Here is a 14,875-nt window from a genome sequence, read left to right on the forward strand (position 1 = left end):
ATATAGCTGCTCGATGTTCCAATCATTGGTGAAGACTTCGCCGTCGATGGTTTTCAGCTTATAGGCGCCTGGCCGGAGTACTTCCGCAATGATGTACGGCCCCTCCTAGGGCGGAGAGAGCTTGTGGTGGTCCTTATTGCTCTATACGAGGCGAAGGACTAGGTCCCCGACATTGAAGGCATGGCCCCGCACCCATCGGTTGTGGTACTATCGCAACGCCTGTTGGTACTTGGCCGAGCGGAGGAGGGCAACGTCACATGCTTTGTCCAGCTGGTCCATGGAATCCTCGTGGGATGCCTCAGCTCCTTGTTCATTTTATGCCATGATCCTTGGTGATCCATAGTTGAGGTCGGTTGGGAGGACAACCTCGGAACCATAGACCATGAAGAATGGCGTGTAGCCAGTGGCTCGACTGGGAGTTGTCCTTAGGCTCTAGAGTACCACGAGGAGCTCGGCGACCCACTATGCGCTGAACTTGTTCAACCAATTGAAGATCCTGGGTTTGAGGCCCTGTAGGACCATGCCATTTGCGCGCTCGACCTGCTCGTTCATTTGAGGGTGCGCGACGATGGCCCAATCAACCCGGATGTGGTATTCATCATAGAATCAAAGGAACTTCTTGCTAGTGAATTACGTGCCATTGTTTGTGATGATGGAGTTTGGTACTCCAAAACAATGGATGATGTCGAGGAAGAACAACATGGCTTGCTCGGACTTGATCGTGGAGATCGGCCGAGCTTCTGTCCATTCGGTAAACTTGTCTATGGTGATGAGCAAGTGGGTGTATCCTTCGAGTGCCTTCTTAGAGAGGTCCAACCAGATTGAGCCTCTAGACCATGAAGGGCCACATGATGGGGATCATCTAGAGTGCCTAGGCTATGAGGTGAGTTTGCTGAGCGTAGTACTAACACCCTTCGCAGGTGCGCATGATCTGCTCAGTGTTGGCTACTGTAGTGGGCCAGTAAAAGCCCTATCAGAAAGCATTTCCAACCAAGGTTCTAGGCATGGTGTGGTGATCGCCAACCCCACCATGGATATTGCTCAGCAAGTGCTTCCCCTGCTCAATGGGGATGCAGCGTTGCAGGATCTCGGTGTGGCTTTGTTTGTAGAGTTCACCCTCCACAAGGACGAAGGACTTGGCGCAGTGTGTGAGTCATCGAGCCTCCGCCATGTCTGTCGATAGTGTGTCATGGAGTAGGTAGTTGAGATAGAGCATTCTCCAGTTGACCAGAGGGTTGGGCTCTATTAATGGATCTTGTTCAAGCTCCATGACCTCAGGGCCAGACGGAGCTGAGGTTTGATCACCCCCTAAGCCCAGATCAGGTGGACTGTCATTGGCCTATTCTGACCCCTCGTAGCAAACCAAGGGCTTGTGTTGTCGCTGGCGAAGACCCCTATTGGTACCGGCTCTTGGTTGGATGCCGCTTTCATAAGCACATCAGCTGCCTCATTGAGGCGCCTCAGGATGTGACTGAGCTCGAGGTTGTCGAACTTATCTTCCAGCCATCGGACTTCTTGGCACTATGAAACCATTTTGGTGTCGTGGCAGCTTGACTCCTTCATGACTTGGTCAACGACCAACTAGGAATTTCCTCAAACATCGAGGCATCGGATGCCCAACTCGATGGCGATGCGTAGGCCATTGATGAGCGCCTCATACTTGGCCACATTATTAGAGGAGGGAAGTGTAGGCAAATCATGTACCTCATGCGTACCCCTAGGGGTGACACGAAGACTAGCCCCATGCCGGCACCCTTCTTCATTAGTGATCCATCGAAGTACATCATCCAGTACTCTTGATCGACGACCACTGGGGGCATTTGGACCTCGGTCCATTCCGCGACGAAGTCCGCCAACACCTAGGACTTGATCACTATTCAAGAGGCATACGTAATGCCCTGGTCCATCAACTTGAGTGCCCATTTTGTGGTTCTTCCCATGGCATCCTAGCTTTGGATGACCTCGCTGAGGGGGAACAATGTCACGACCATCACTAGGTGTGACTCGAAGTAGTGGCGTAGCTTCCTCTTTGTGATGAGGACGACGTATAGGAGTTTCTGGATTTGGGAGTAGCGGGTCTTTGAGTTGGATAGGACCTCGCTGATGAAGTACACAGGGCACTGCACCTTGAGGGCGTGCCCCTCTTCTTCCCGCTCCACTACTAGGGCGACGCTGACCACTTGCGTGGTGGTTGCTATGTAGAGCAAGAGGGATTCTCCATTGGTAGGAGGAACTAGGATCGGGGCCTTTGTCAGAAGCTGTTTGACCATGTCAAGTGCCTCCTGGCCCTCGGATGCCCATTCAAAGTGATTGGCCTTCTTTAGAAGTCGATAAAGGGGGAGACCTCGTTCACCGAGGCATAAGATGAAGCAGCTGAGTGCGGTGAGGCACCCCATAACCCACTGTACCCCCTTTATGTTCTGAATTGGGCCCATCCTTGTGATGGCTGAGATCTTCTCCGGGCTGGCCTCGATGCCATGCTTGAAGATGGTGAAACCAAGCAGCATGCCCCTTGGGACCCCGACAACACACTTCTCGGGATTGAGTTTATGCCATTCGCTCGGAGTTTTGCAAAGGTCTGCTCAAGATCGGCAACAAGGTGGCCAGCCTGCTTGGACTTGACCACGATGTCGTCAATGTAGGCCTCAATAGTCCGCCTGATGAGGTCCCTAAAACACTTGAGCATACAACGCTGGTACGTAGCCCCAGCGTTCTTCAGACCGAACGACATTGAGATGTAGCAGAACGATCCAAAGGGGGTGATGAAAGATGTCATGAGCTGGTCGGACTCTTTCATCGTGATTTGATGGTATCTGGAGTACGCATCAAGGAAGTAGAGGGTTTCACACCCCGAGGTAGAGTCAACTATTTGGTCTATGTGCGGTAAAGGAAACAGATCCTTTGGGCATGCTTTGTTGAGACCCATATAGTTGACACATGTCCTCCATTTCCCACTCTTCTTTCATACAAGAATAGGATTGGCTAACCACTCTAGGTGGTATACTTCCTTGATGAATCCGGCCGCTAAAAGTTTTGCTATATCCTCGTCGATGGTCCTGCGTTCCCCTTGTTGAAGCAATGTAGGTGTTGCTTTACTAGCTTGGAGCCTGGGTGGATCTTCAAGGTGTGCTCAGTGACTTCCCTCGGGATGCCTAGCATGTCGAGGGCTTCCACATGAAGATGTCTCTATTGGCGTGGAGGAAGCCAACGAGGGCGTCTTCCTATTCAGAGGAAAGCATGGTACCAACGTGCACCGTTTTTCCCTCGGTGCTCCCAGGGTCTATTAGGACCTCCTTAGAACCTTCTGCTGGCTCAAAGGATCCGATCGACCTTTTGGGGTCGGGCGCTTCTTTGGTGACCTCCTCTTTGATGGCGGCGAGCTCTTTAGAGGCGACGATTGCTGCGGCGTGACCGCAACACTCGACCTCGCACTCATAGGTGCGCTGGAAGGAGGTGTCGACGGTGATGACCCCGTTGGGGCCTGGTATTTTTAGCTTGAGGTATGTATAGTTGGAGACAGCCATGAACTTCGCATAGCATGAACGTCCCAGGATGGCGTGGAAGGTTCTGGAGAACCTGACCACCTCGAAGGTGAGGGTTTTTGTCCTATAATTGGATGGATTCCTGAAGGTAACAGACAGATTGATCTGCCCAAGTGGCATAGCCTGCTTTCCGAGCATGATGTCGTGGAAAGGTGCTCGGGTTAGGAGGAGGCGTGTTCGGTCGATGCCTATTTTGTCGAGCGTCTTGGCATACATGATGTTGAGGCCACTGCCTCCATCCATCAGTATTTTGGTGAGCCGCTTCGGGCCAACGATTGGGTCAACCACTAGTGGATATCTCCTCGGATGCGGGATGCTCTCCAGGTGGTTGGTCCGATCAAAGATTATGGCGGACTCTGACCACCGAAGAAAGGCAGGCATGGCCGGTTCGGTCGTATAGACTTCACGGCGCGTGACCTTCCGACAATGTTTGGAGTCATAGGCTGCTGATCCTCTGAAGATCATGAGGCACCCATCTGGTGTTGAAAAGTCGTCGGCCTTCTCCTTGGCATCGTCTGCGGTGGGGGCAGGGTCCTTTCTGTGCTCCCCTTTTTTGGAGCCTCCGGTGAAAGCTCTAGTTTAGTTTTGGTTAATTGATGAAACCCTAAGTGCTAACCCAATTTATCAAAGTGATTATGAGATAGGTAGCACTACTCCAAGTGATGAAGCAATGTCGACGATCATGACAATGGTGATGGCATGGTGATGGCTAAATGCTTAAACTTGGAAAAGAAGAAAGAGAAAAACAAAAGGCTCAAGGCAAAGGTATAAAATATAGGAGCCATTTTGTTTTAGTGATCAAGACACTTAGTGAGTGTGATCACATTTAGGATAGATAGTTGTACTATTAAGAGGAGTGAAACTTGTATCAAAATGCGGTTATCAAAGTGTCACTAGATATTCTAACTCATTGCATATGCATTTAGGATCTAGTGAATCACTAACACCCTTGAAGATATTTGTGAAAATATGCTAACACATGTGCACAAGGTGATACACTTGGTGGTTAGCACATTTGAGCAAGGGTGAAGAAGACAGAGGAGATGCCAGCGTCGATCAAGTGACCGGACGCTGGATCTGAATGCACCGAACGCTGACTACCTGCGTCCGGTCACGCTGACCTGGCGGTACAGTAGCTAGGGTATACCATCGGATGCTGGGCTGTGTCCGATCGAGGTGGACCGGACGCGTCCGGTCGAGGAAAAATAGATTTGGACCCTTACTATACTTGACCGGACGCTGAGGCTCCAGCGTCCGGTCAGTTTAGCCGGAGCGTCCGGTCAGCACTTAGCCATTGTGATCTAACGGTTTAGTTTTAACTCAGAGTGACACGTGGCAAAAATCAGTGGACCAGACGCTGAGTCCAGGGTCCGGTCAGTATGACCGGAGCGTTCGGTCAGAGCGCGTTTTGCCCAGTGAAGGGGTATAACGGCTCTATTCCATGGGGCTTCTATTTAAGCCCCATGGCCGGTTGAAGCTCTAACTCTTGCACATTTTCATTGACATAGCAACCTTGTGAGCTTAGCCAAAGCACTCCCACTCATCTCCATCATTGATCCATCATCATTGTGAGATTGGGAGAGAATCCAAGTGCATTGCTTGAGTGATTGCATCTAGTGGCACTTGGTATTCGTGTTGCGCTATGGATTTCGCTTGTTTCTCTTGGTGGTTGCCACCACCTAGACGGTTGGAGCAGCGGTGGAGGATCGGCACGAGTTGGTGATTGTTCATGGCCATCTCCGGTGATTGTAAGGGGAGTTGTACCTTCCCCGGCGGAGTGCTAAAAGGTAACTCTAGTAAATTGCTCGTGTCATTGAGTTACCTCACTTGTGGGTCGGTTCTTGCGATGTCCTATCATGTGGACGAGGTTTGTGAAACACCTCTTAGCCACCGAACCACCAAGTGTTGGTCGACACAACGGGGACTAGCGTGTTGGCAAGCACGTGAACCCCGGGAGAAAAATAGGTTGTCTCTTGCCATTTGCATTCTCCCGATGATTGGCTTGATCTTCATCTTGTGATTGGTTCATCCCCTACACGGCGGTATAATCACCCTATTTACTTGCTTACATTCTTGCAAACTAGTTGATACAAGCTCTTTAGTGTAATTAGAATTGAGAGCTTGCTTTATTATTTACATTTATCTAGTTGAGCTATTTAGAGTAGCAAGTTTGTGTGCCTAAGAAATCATTGCAACTAGAATTGTTGGATAGGTGGCTTGCAATCCTTATAGAGCTAGAGCAAGTTTGCATTACGCTATTTGTCACACTAATCAAATTACTCTAGTTGATTTGTAGATTTTTAAATAGGCTATTCACCCCCCTCTAGCCATATTAGGACCTTTTATTCGGACAAGAACCGCCGCATGAGGCTACAGTCTTTGTACATATACTTGACTGGGAAAGCATGGTTTGGGCATGGCCCCTCGAGTAGTTTTTTGAAATGGTTCAGAGTGCCCTCCGTGGGCTTTCGACCACCCTTGCGGTCAGCAGCGACCATGAGTGAGTCCTCGCATCGTTGCTTCTTGTTCTTCATTTTGGCAGAACAATTAGAGGCGCCTTCATCGGTGCCCTCGTCCTGCCTTGCCTTGCTATCGAGATGATCGAAGATCGCCCCGACCGCTTCTTCTACTGAGGCGTGGCTAGTGGCGATGTCCAGGAGTTCCTTGGTGGTTCATGGGCCCTTGCGTCCCAGCTTATGAACCAAAGACTCATAGGTAATCCTGGACAAGAAAGCTCCTATAACATCAGCATCAGCGATGTTAGGTAGCTCGTTGCACTGTCGGTCTTCTATTGGTAGTTCTTGAGGTCCCATGGGTTCCCAGGGCGCTTGTACATGCCCTAGAAGTTCCCCACAAAGATCTTCTTTAGATCCACCTAACTCTGGATAGCGTTGGATGGTAGGTGTTCCAACCACGCTCGTTTCGAATTGGCTAAGAATAGTGGAAGGTTGCGGATAATGAAGTCGTCATTATCCGCACCACTGGCTTGGCAGGCAAGCCGATAGTCTTCAAGCCATAATCTAGGGTTTATTTTCCTAGAGTACTTTGGGATATTGGTCGATGGTCGGTACCTCGGCGGGAAAGTAGCGTGGAGGATGTGACGGCCGAAGGCCTGAGGGCCCGGCAGGTCGAGGCTCGAGGTTCGGTCCTCGCCGCTGTCGTAGCATCCACTGCGACGAGGATGATAGCCACGGTAGGCTCCTTCTCTCGGGTCGTTGTAAGTACATCTACGGGCGTCGAGGGTGCTGTGTGCGTCACGGTTGCAGCCGAGACGCTGATGTACTAGGACCGCGACGCGCCGCCCGCCGCCCTATGGTGCCGGGTGGACCAACGCATCCCTACCGGGCCGCTCGGAGAGCGTGCGTTGGCTGACATCGAGCTCGCGTCGTCGAGACAACGAACTTTCTGCCTGCTGCGCCACCGCACGCTCGAGTAGCGTTCGAATCCCATGGTGGGTCCAACGGTCCTCGAGCGTCGCGGCCTCTGGAAGGCCATGTAGCAGGGCCACTGCAGCGGCGATGTTCTGGCTTGCCCGAGTGAAGCGAGGGAGGGCTTCATCGTCGACGATGATCCTCCAGTTCACGTCGCGGGCCATGACGCGTGCGCGCCCACCGTCTCTGTGGCGCTCTATCTCCCGATCAAGCTCCGCGCATTCCTGCTCGAGCTGGATTCGTGCTTCCTCGATCTCTCGGTTTGGGCTTTCAACTGCTCCACCCCCATGCGAGGTGGGGCCGCTCTCTCCCCCTTGGCCCTATCGCCGAGGTTGTTCGCCGGGGTAGCCTCCTCCTCAGAGATGCTTTCGACATGTCCCTCGGGGGTACCCGTCATTAAGCATTTCCGGGAGGGGTGATGGCTCCCCCTGTTAGAGTCAGAGCTAGAGGGCGACCCCGGCTCCTCTGCGAGGAGGCCATGGAGAGATTCAGTGACGTGTTTGATCATCCCCATGAATTTGTTGTTCGCGGGAATGGGATCATGCGCTGTGCCACAAGAAGGCTGACGGTCGCTGCGACGTTACGGAGACCGAACGGAAGCACTGTCGGGGCGCTCTGTGTGGGCTGTTTCGGAGAGAGGATGAGGCGGCGTGGGTCCTCCCTGGACTGCTGGGGTCCTAGGGAGACGCTGAGCTGGCGCTCAAGCCTCCCGTAGTCGAGGCCGATGGAGGGGAGAGGTCAGACGACGGCGTGAGTCAATGCCAACTCTCCTCCCACCGTGACGATGAAGTCTAGGTCACTGAAGAGCACGTGTGCGCTCGGGACCTAGCTGATTCCGTGGCTAGCCATCCGTGGCCTAATGTTGACATCAGAACACGCAAAGTTTCCCTACCTGACGCGCCAACTGTCGATGTTTCGAATAAACACCAACTAGTAAATTGTATTTGTTGCGCGTTGGGCCCGGATGGTGTGCTAAAAGACACAAGGTTTATACTGGTTCGGGCAGAATGTCCCTACGTCTAGTTTGCGGCTGCTGCTCGTGTTATTAGCACTGAAAGGTTCGTAGTAGGGGGTGCAAACGGTCGAGAGAGGGACATGTCCTGAATCTCTGCTGGAAAGGTTGAAAGGACACTGAGAGCTTGGTTGCTACTCAGCTATATGTTATGTGATGCGTGGTGTGTTGAATTGATCCATCCCCTTGGTGGGGTGCTCTGCCCTCTCTTTTATAGATCAAGGGGGAGCAGAGATTACAGATGGAAGAAAGAAGAAAAACCAGAGGTAAAGAAGGTCCTTCGAAGGTGTCGGGTCTTCCTTTTTCTTTGAGCCTGCCCTGCTAACACGATAGACGGTGCTAGGGATAGAATGCTCGGTGATCCTGATAGGGCCGTGACCACTTGCTGAACGAAGCCAGAGTTTGATGATTATTAGCTTCTCCTCTTTAAGTACCCAGTATTCGGTTTAGGTACCCAGTATTCGGTTCCCGACGCTGACCTAACCGAAGGAGGAGGTCCTTCGTCTCATATATGCTTGCTCATAGGAACAAACGAGGCGCCTCCGTTTATTGCCAACTCAACATGCATGCACAGCATAATCCTTGCCAATCCTGTAGAGTGTGTGGTTCTGAATTCTGAAAGGCCGCGCATTCACTGTGCTGCGGGTATCACAAGACTGAAATATCTTCTGCTGGCAAACACTCGTGTGGGTTCGCATAGAAGTAATCCTCTTCCTTGGGTTTGTCGGGAATCATCTGCCTCCTAGACGGTTCGCCCATGCGGCTGATATGTGACGCCATGACAGCAGAGGAGAAATCAGTCCAGCTCAATGTGCCATTTCTGTACTCATCGACAAGCTCGACAATGTGCCTCCGATCTAGCAGTACCGTCTTCTTGAATCCCAAGTATCTGTGCCCACAAGAATAATAAGACATGTTCCCATCAGCAGTTCAAAAGCAGGAGGATTCATCAAGACAAAAGATCGTGACACTTCAGTTTCACCATATGAAAGTAACTACAGTATTACCTAGAATGCCAAAAGGTAAAACTATGCACACAGGGTCATTCTTCCCTCCACAAGATTCTATTCTCACAAGGATCCGAACATTTGATTATGTTACTATATATATGATAGTATAGTATCGTATAGCATAGCTAAGGAAAAATTCCATAGCATGAACGAAATTTGCTTGTACATAAAATTGTCAAGCACAGTGTCAGCTTGCAAGGATAACCACGCGGCCACACCTGTGAGTTTTTTTACTGACAAATTACTATTAGGATGTGGCAAAGTACCTCCGATGACCCTCTACAACTTTTGCCATGTTACCATCATAAGTGGGTATGAAAATATCACTCTCCAAGGATACCATATAATCCAGTGCTGCCATCTGGGAAGAATGGTTCTGGAAAAGACTGAGTTCTGAAGGCAATAATGTCTCTTTTCTAACCTGATCATCACAATTCACAATAGTAAATAATTTTAGGAACTCAATCATAAGAATGCAGTAATAGCATCAAAGATGATGAACTGACCACATTGGGATAAGCCAAGGTAAGAGCAGCCATTCTTCTTTGTCCACCATACATTTCACCTGCAGCAATGTAAATTTGATAACTGCGATCAATTCCGAGTGCCTGCAACACCAGTGCAGTCTCCTCCGGTGTTAAAGGACAGAGCCCGTCTTTCCTCTTGGCATCAGAGTCAATCACTTTCTCCTTCCACCATGGGTAGGCATATCTGCCAAGATCAAAATACAAATACTTTTTTACAATAGATTATAAAAACTGCTCGAGAAAATTTTGGGGGAGATAAAAAAGGATGTAATACCTCATTTTCGTGAGCTCTTCAGCCTCCATGTTGCTGCAACCATGTGTGCATCCAGAGAAGGCAAGCATGTCCATCTCATACCGTAAGTGAAGAACTACAAAGGGACCATTCCGGCGAAGAACTTGAACCAAACGTCTGCCCAGATTTTCTATTTCAGGGGTAAATCTCAAAGCATTGTAATTGACACGGCACCTTAGTTTCTGAATTTCCATGGGTAAGCCATTATTTGCAAGGCGAGCATCTGTCCTGTTTAGGTGAATGACCTTGTACTTCTTTATCAGAGGTAGAATCTGTTTTCCCCAAATAAACACTAACAATCTTCACCAGGTTTCGGATATAGTTTCAGCTCATGATGTCGCATTAGCGAAAAAGGAAGATGCAATCAAACCTGATGATGGTAATAGGCGATATCAGACCAACTGACTGGCGGCAGGGACCTAAGAAATCCCATTTCCACTCTTCTTTTAAGCCTTGGAGGCAGTTGTCTCAGAATTCGGACCTCGTCTCTTAGTGATGCTATGAAGTAGTCCACATCAAATATATCTTGAAAATCACTGGAAAAGAAGCGTCAGAATAAATTGAAGGCAAATGATTCTTTTTGGAAAGGGGATAGAAAAGTGGATTGGTATAGAAAGAAAATATCACCTGGGATCAGCCCAAAATGAAGCTTTATCCAGCTCTGGTACGATAAGAGTAACGTTCAGATACCTTGCAATCGTTACCATATCACAAATCTGTCACAACAAAAAATGAAGAAAAAGTGTAACTTTGAGGCTGAAGTTTTAGTATTTGACAACCGGTCAAAATTCAGGAATAAAAACTGTGGTAGATGTATGCTCGGTTTGATACACAGAAAGCTTAACAATGCAGAAATTCAGAAATATAACTTGTGACAGTTGTATTTAGATTTCGATACACAGTGCTTACTGCTGCTCGCATCTGGTTAAGCCCACCGTTGCAGGAGACCATCAGATAGCCATTGTTCTTGTAGATTCCTGAACATAGTATTGATCAAATCAAACGATTGGCCATGCTACTTATTGGTGCCTTGACATAAGACGTAGATAGAGGAACTCATGAAAATACATGGAGTGGTTAATCGAATTATTCTGCGGACTTAGTCTGACGAATTGGCCGGTGACTAGACAAAACGAGCATATAATTGAAATGGTCTAGAAATAACCTCGGAGACTTTTGAACATAATCTCTTCCCAAAAAAAAGTTCTCAAAAGGGAAGGACAGAAACAAGAAAGGTCAGAAATTCCTAACCAATGAAAGAAGAGAAGCTTGATTCGCAAATATTCCAAAAACCATGAACCAAGATGCCACCAACTTACTTTTGGGTGGAAGCACCACGGCGCGCGCTGCCTGCCTCTGGCCGGCGTCCGCTACAGCCACCGCCACCTCCTCCGGCACGACGTGCGGCTGGTTGAGGCAGCCAGGCCACCTGGTGAGCACGCTGGGCGCCCAGAGCTCCCGGTAGGCCGCGAGGTGGACGACGCACGTCCAGAGCAGCACGGTGCTGGCGCGCGCTACCCACAGCTTCACCCGCGCCGACGACGAATGCCGCGCTTTCTCGTACTTCCCGCCTCCACCGCCGCTGCCCATCTCATCCGAGGCACGACGAACCTCCATCTGAGTCTGAGAGTCCTAGGCCACCTGAATAGTGGAGGTTCTTGCGATCTCCCGTGACCAAAGCTTAGCGCTCTCTCAGCGTACTGCCTGCCTGCCTTTATGATTATTGGCCTCTTACCAAAACCAGTGTGCACGAGAGCAGGCCGGCGAACCGTGACGTGCCGGCGTCGCCGTGAGAGCTGCGGCGGCAACCGGCGGCGGGCAGGAGGCGCGCGTCAAGTTCGTCGTGCCCGTGTGGCCGCCCAGCTTGGCTTATTTGTACGCACGGGGCCCTGTCCGTATGCAAGAGGAAGAGGCTATGAGCCTGTGAAGGGAAACCAATGTGCGGGCCCGGATGTCAGGGGGACAGTGGACATGGACAGGGTGTAGGAAGCCTCCAGTTTGACTTCAGTTCGCTTAGTGGACCTTGAAGTCATCTATCCTCAATCACAGATTTGTCTTTTTTTTTTTGTAATGATCCTCAATCACAGACGCGAGCACATTGCCACATCTAGCTTTGTCCCAAGCCAATTTTAAAGCATTAATTAGTAGTACTAATATGTAAAAGATAAATATCTTATATATACAAAAAAAAAGCTGTATATTATAAAAATAGTTTTTCTAAAAAAAGTCTACTAACGTCGATTTTGTGTTTCAGCTTCTATAATTTTTTTGATATTGCTAGTAAAAGTTTTGGCTTATACAAGACAAATAAGATAAGATAGACTGAGATATATGAGACTCGAGATATATCAGGGAAAAACGGGGTGGGTGGGGGGGGGGGGGGGGGGGGGGGGGGGGGGCGCGAGGGGGTCATCTGCAACCAGTGACACTGGCATGTGGGCAAGGCTTAGGCTGCGACCCACACGGCACGCTTTTGAATGTTTTTTTAAAATTCCACGCTTTTGAATGTTCCTAGCCTGCCAAAGAGAAATAAGATGCACAAATGGGAAAGTTGAAAAAGAGTGGGTGACAGCCGGAATGTCCGTGGGGCTTCTTGTGTGCAGCATGGAGCCCATCCACAACTACAATAACGCCCATGAATAGACTCACGGAGACGGACCCATACAAAAACCGAGGCGGCTTCATCGTCTTCAGCTTGAAAATGGCCAGGAGAGCCCCCTTGAACCAGCCAACCAGGCATTGCTTGTAGTTGTAGAAAAGGAATGCTTGGCCTAAAAGAGTAAAACCAATTGCTGCGAGATTTCAGTTTCTAGATTTTGGTGCCATCCGTGATCGTTAAAGCGGTTTGCTCATGAAACCGAAACGATTCGCAGTGGCATAAGTTTGCCGTGCTATCAAGCGGACATTGGGCTGGAGCAATAATGGTAAGATTCCGGTATCATCATCAACAGAAAACGTATGTGTTTGTTAGCTATATTTTTATATTTGCATAAGCAGCTGGCACGCGTCGTCACAATTGACACGTAAGGTTTCTTCTGTGAAACAAAGACAGAAATATATGGGTCTTCTGGGAACAGGTGTCGAACCTCTGAACCTGCTTACTTATCGTCAGTATAGAGTGAAGCCGCGCCCTCTGTCCGTCTCCCACTCTCCGTAGGTTCTCTCAAGGACAACTTTAGAAATTGATTTAATTTAGGACCGAGAGAGTATCGCCTATTGCCAGGGGTGTTTGGTTTACCGGACGGATGGATACGGAACGATCCGACCCTAACTCCTAACCTGGCGTTGGCGTTTGGTTTGCAGAACGGTTCGGTACCAATAAGTTTTGGCCAAATGCAAGTTAACTAGTGGAATCAACTCTGTTCTTCCATCAAACCAAACACGCTGTCCACCACCCCCCCCCCCCCCCCCCCCCCCCCCCCCCCCCCCCCCCCCCCCCCCCCAATCCCCATGGGAAGGTTTACTTTCACTCCGCGAGTATCACTACTACTTGTACCACCAGTGCATCAACACTGACACCAAGGAGCTTGAAAGACGATCTACGTACATATTAAACCACAGCAGCAGTTGGGAGCAAACAAACCGCAGCAACAGAATAATCACCACGCACTCCAAAGGTGAAGCAATAATCGCATCACAGAATACCTCGCGAATCGGCATAGCAACCAACGCAGCCTGCGTCCTGCGTTTTCAGCAAGCAAGCGGTGGGCCAATGATATCGTTATTATACACTGCTGTCGACTGCTCGAACAAAAATCTCAATCTTCAAGGAGCTAACCAGTCTCAAAATTGATTTAAGTTATAAATAATAGTATCAATATTTATATACTTTAATATATGTATATTAGAACAACATCATAATTAATCTAATGATACTTAACTTATTAAGCATCTTAAATATTAATATTTTTTATATATTTAGTCAAGCTTGAGATTAATTTATCCCTCAAATATGAGATTTAATTCTTTTTTGGACAGAAAGGAATAGATAATCTCAAGACGTTCGACGTCCAATCTGAATGCGATAGTATGCGCTGGCCCAGCATACAATTGTCAAATCAAACACCACCACCAGTGTCCCGAGGCCATCTCTGTAACCATAATGGTAAAGTTGTGGCCGCAGGAGCTCATGCCGGTTGGTACTTAGGGATGGTTATGATGACCAACTGAATGCTTCCTAGAGAGACGAATAACGAAATCAGGTGTGATCATGCGTGCATGATAAAATCATGCGCATCCTCCAACGAAGTTTTTTCCTAAGTATTCTCCAGCGAAACTAAGATTGACTTGGAACACCAGCCCAGCAATCAGATTCATATATTTTATTCTAGATTCACCTTCAAGCACTCGGTAGAGGTGCCAGGTACATATCACCACATGCGTAACATAGGCCTTGTTTAGTTCCACCCCAAAATCCAAAAAGTTGCTACAATACCTGTCACATCGAATGTTTGCGGCCCGTGTATGGAGCATTAAATGTAGACGAAAAGAAAAACTAATTACACAGTTTGGTGGGAAATTGCGAGACGAACGTTTTAAGCCTAATTAGTCAATGTTTGGACACTATTTGTCAAATAAAAACGAATGTGCTACAGTAGCCCCAAAATCCAAATTTTGCGAACTAAACAAGGGCATAGTTTGGAAATTGGAAACACGGTTGAGTGATATAGGAAGTGAAAAGGGCGTGAGAGTAACAATAAGGGCCTGTTTGGAACGCAGGAATCAAAAACACGGGAATAGAAAAAAACGTAGGAATAGGGTGAGTGTGTAGTGGTAAAACAGAGGAAAGGAAAAACGCAGGAAATAACTAGAAGGGGTGTTTGGAACGCAGGAATCCATAACACAGGAAAAACACAGGAAGTAACACTGCGCAGCTCAAAGGAAATCAAAACCAGAGATCTGAGTGGATTCTTTTTTTCCTTTGAAACCGGCGTCTGCGGGAGCCTTTCCTCCGGAACGCAGCTCACGAATCCTCCATTCCAAACGCTGCTACAGTGTTTTAAATCGTAGGATTCTCATTCCTTTAGAATTCCTTTGAAAATCCTGTAAGCCAAACAGGCC

General features: G+C 48.8%; 2 protein-coding genes across 2 annotated transcripts; both read right to left on the reverse strand.

Annotated features, from left to right (window-relative positions):
• Nucleotides 1-3,221: 3,221 nt before the first annotated feature.
• On the reverse strand, nucleotides 3,222-3,923 carry LOC136544197 (uncharacterized). The gene has a single exon (XM_066536438.1). The coding sequence runs from the start codon at nucleotides 3,921-3,923 to the stop codon at nucleotides 3,222-3,224; it is 702 nt and encodes a 233-aa protein (XP_066392535.1).
• A 4,162-nt stretch (nucleotides 3,924-8,085) lies between these two features.
• Nucleotides 8,086-11,665, reverse strand: LOC136546421 (rhamnogalacturonan I rhamnosyltransferase 1-like). Its single transcript, XM_066538398.1, has 8 exons — nucleotides 11,134-11,665; nucleotides 10,724-10,791; nucleotides 10,442-10,530; nucleotides 10,185-10,350; nucleotides 9,797-10,086; nucleotides 9,502-9,706; nucleotides 9,262-9,416; nucleotides 8,086-8,874 (listed from the first exon to the last, which is right to left on the reverse strand). The coding sequence occupies exons 1-8, from the start codon at nucleotides 11,429-11,431 to the stop codon at nucleotides 8,634-8,636; spliced, it is 1,512 nt and encodes a 503-aa protein (XP_066394495.1). The 5' UTR covers nucleotides 11,432-11,665; the 3' UTR covers nucleotides 8,086-8,633.
• Between the last annotated feature and the right edge of the window lie 3,210 nt (nucleotides 11,666-14,875).

This window comes from Miscanthus floridulus, chromosome 3, assembly GCF_019320115.1.
Source record: "Miscanthus floridulus cultivar M001 chromosome 3, ASM1932011v1, whole genome shotgun sequence".
NCBI classification, from domain to species: domain Eukaryota; kingdom Viridiplantae; phylum Streptophyta; class Magnoliopsida; order Poales; family Poaceae; genus Miscanthus; species Miscanthus floridulus.

Bases quoted from the DNA above. Each gene is read 5' to 3' on its own strand.
- LOC136544197 (XM_066536438.1), bottom strand. From the start codon at position 3,923: ATGCCTGCCTTTCTTCGGTGGTCAGAGTCCGCCATAATCTTTGATCGG.
- LOC136546421 (XM_066538398.1), bottom strand. From the start codon at position 11,431: ATGGAGGTTCGTCGTGCCTCGGATGAGATGGGCAGCGGCGGTGGAGGC. The intron at 10,792-11,133 runs GTAAGTTGGTGG...TACTATGTTCAG, and splicing joins CGTGGTGCTTCCACCCAAAA to GAATCTACAAGAACAATGGC. The intron at 8,875-9,261 runs GTACTTTGCCAC...TTGTGGGCACAG, and splicing joins GTTGTAGAGGGTCATCGGAG to ATACTTGGGATTCAAGAAGA.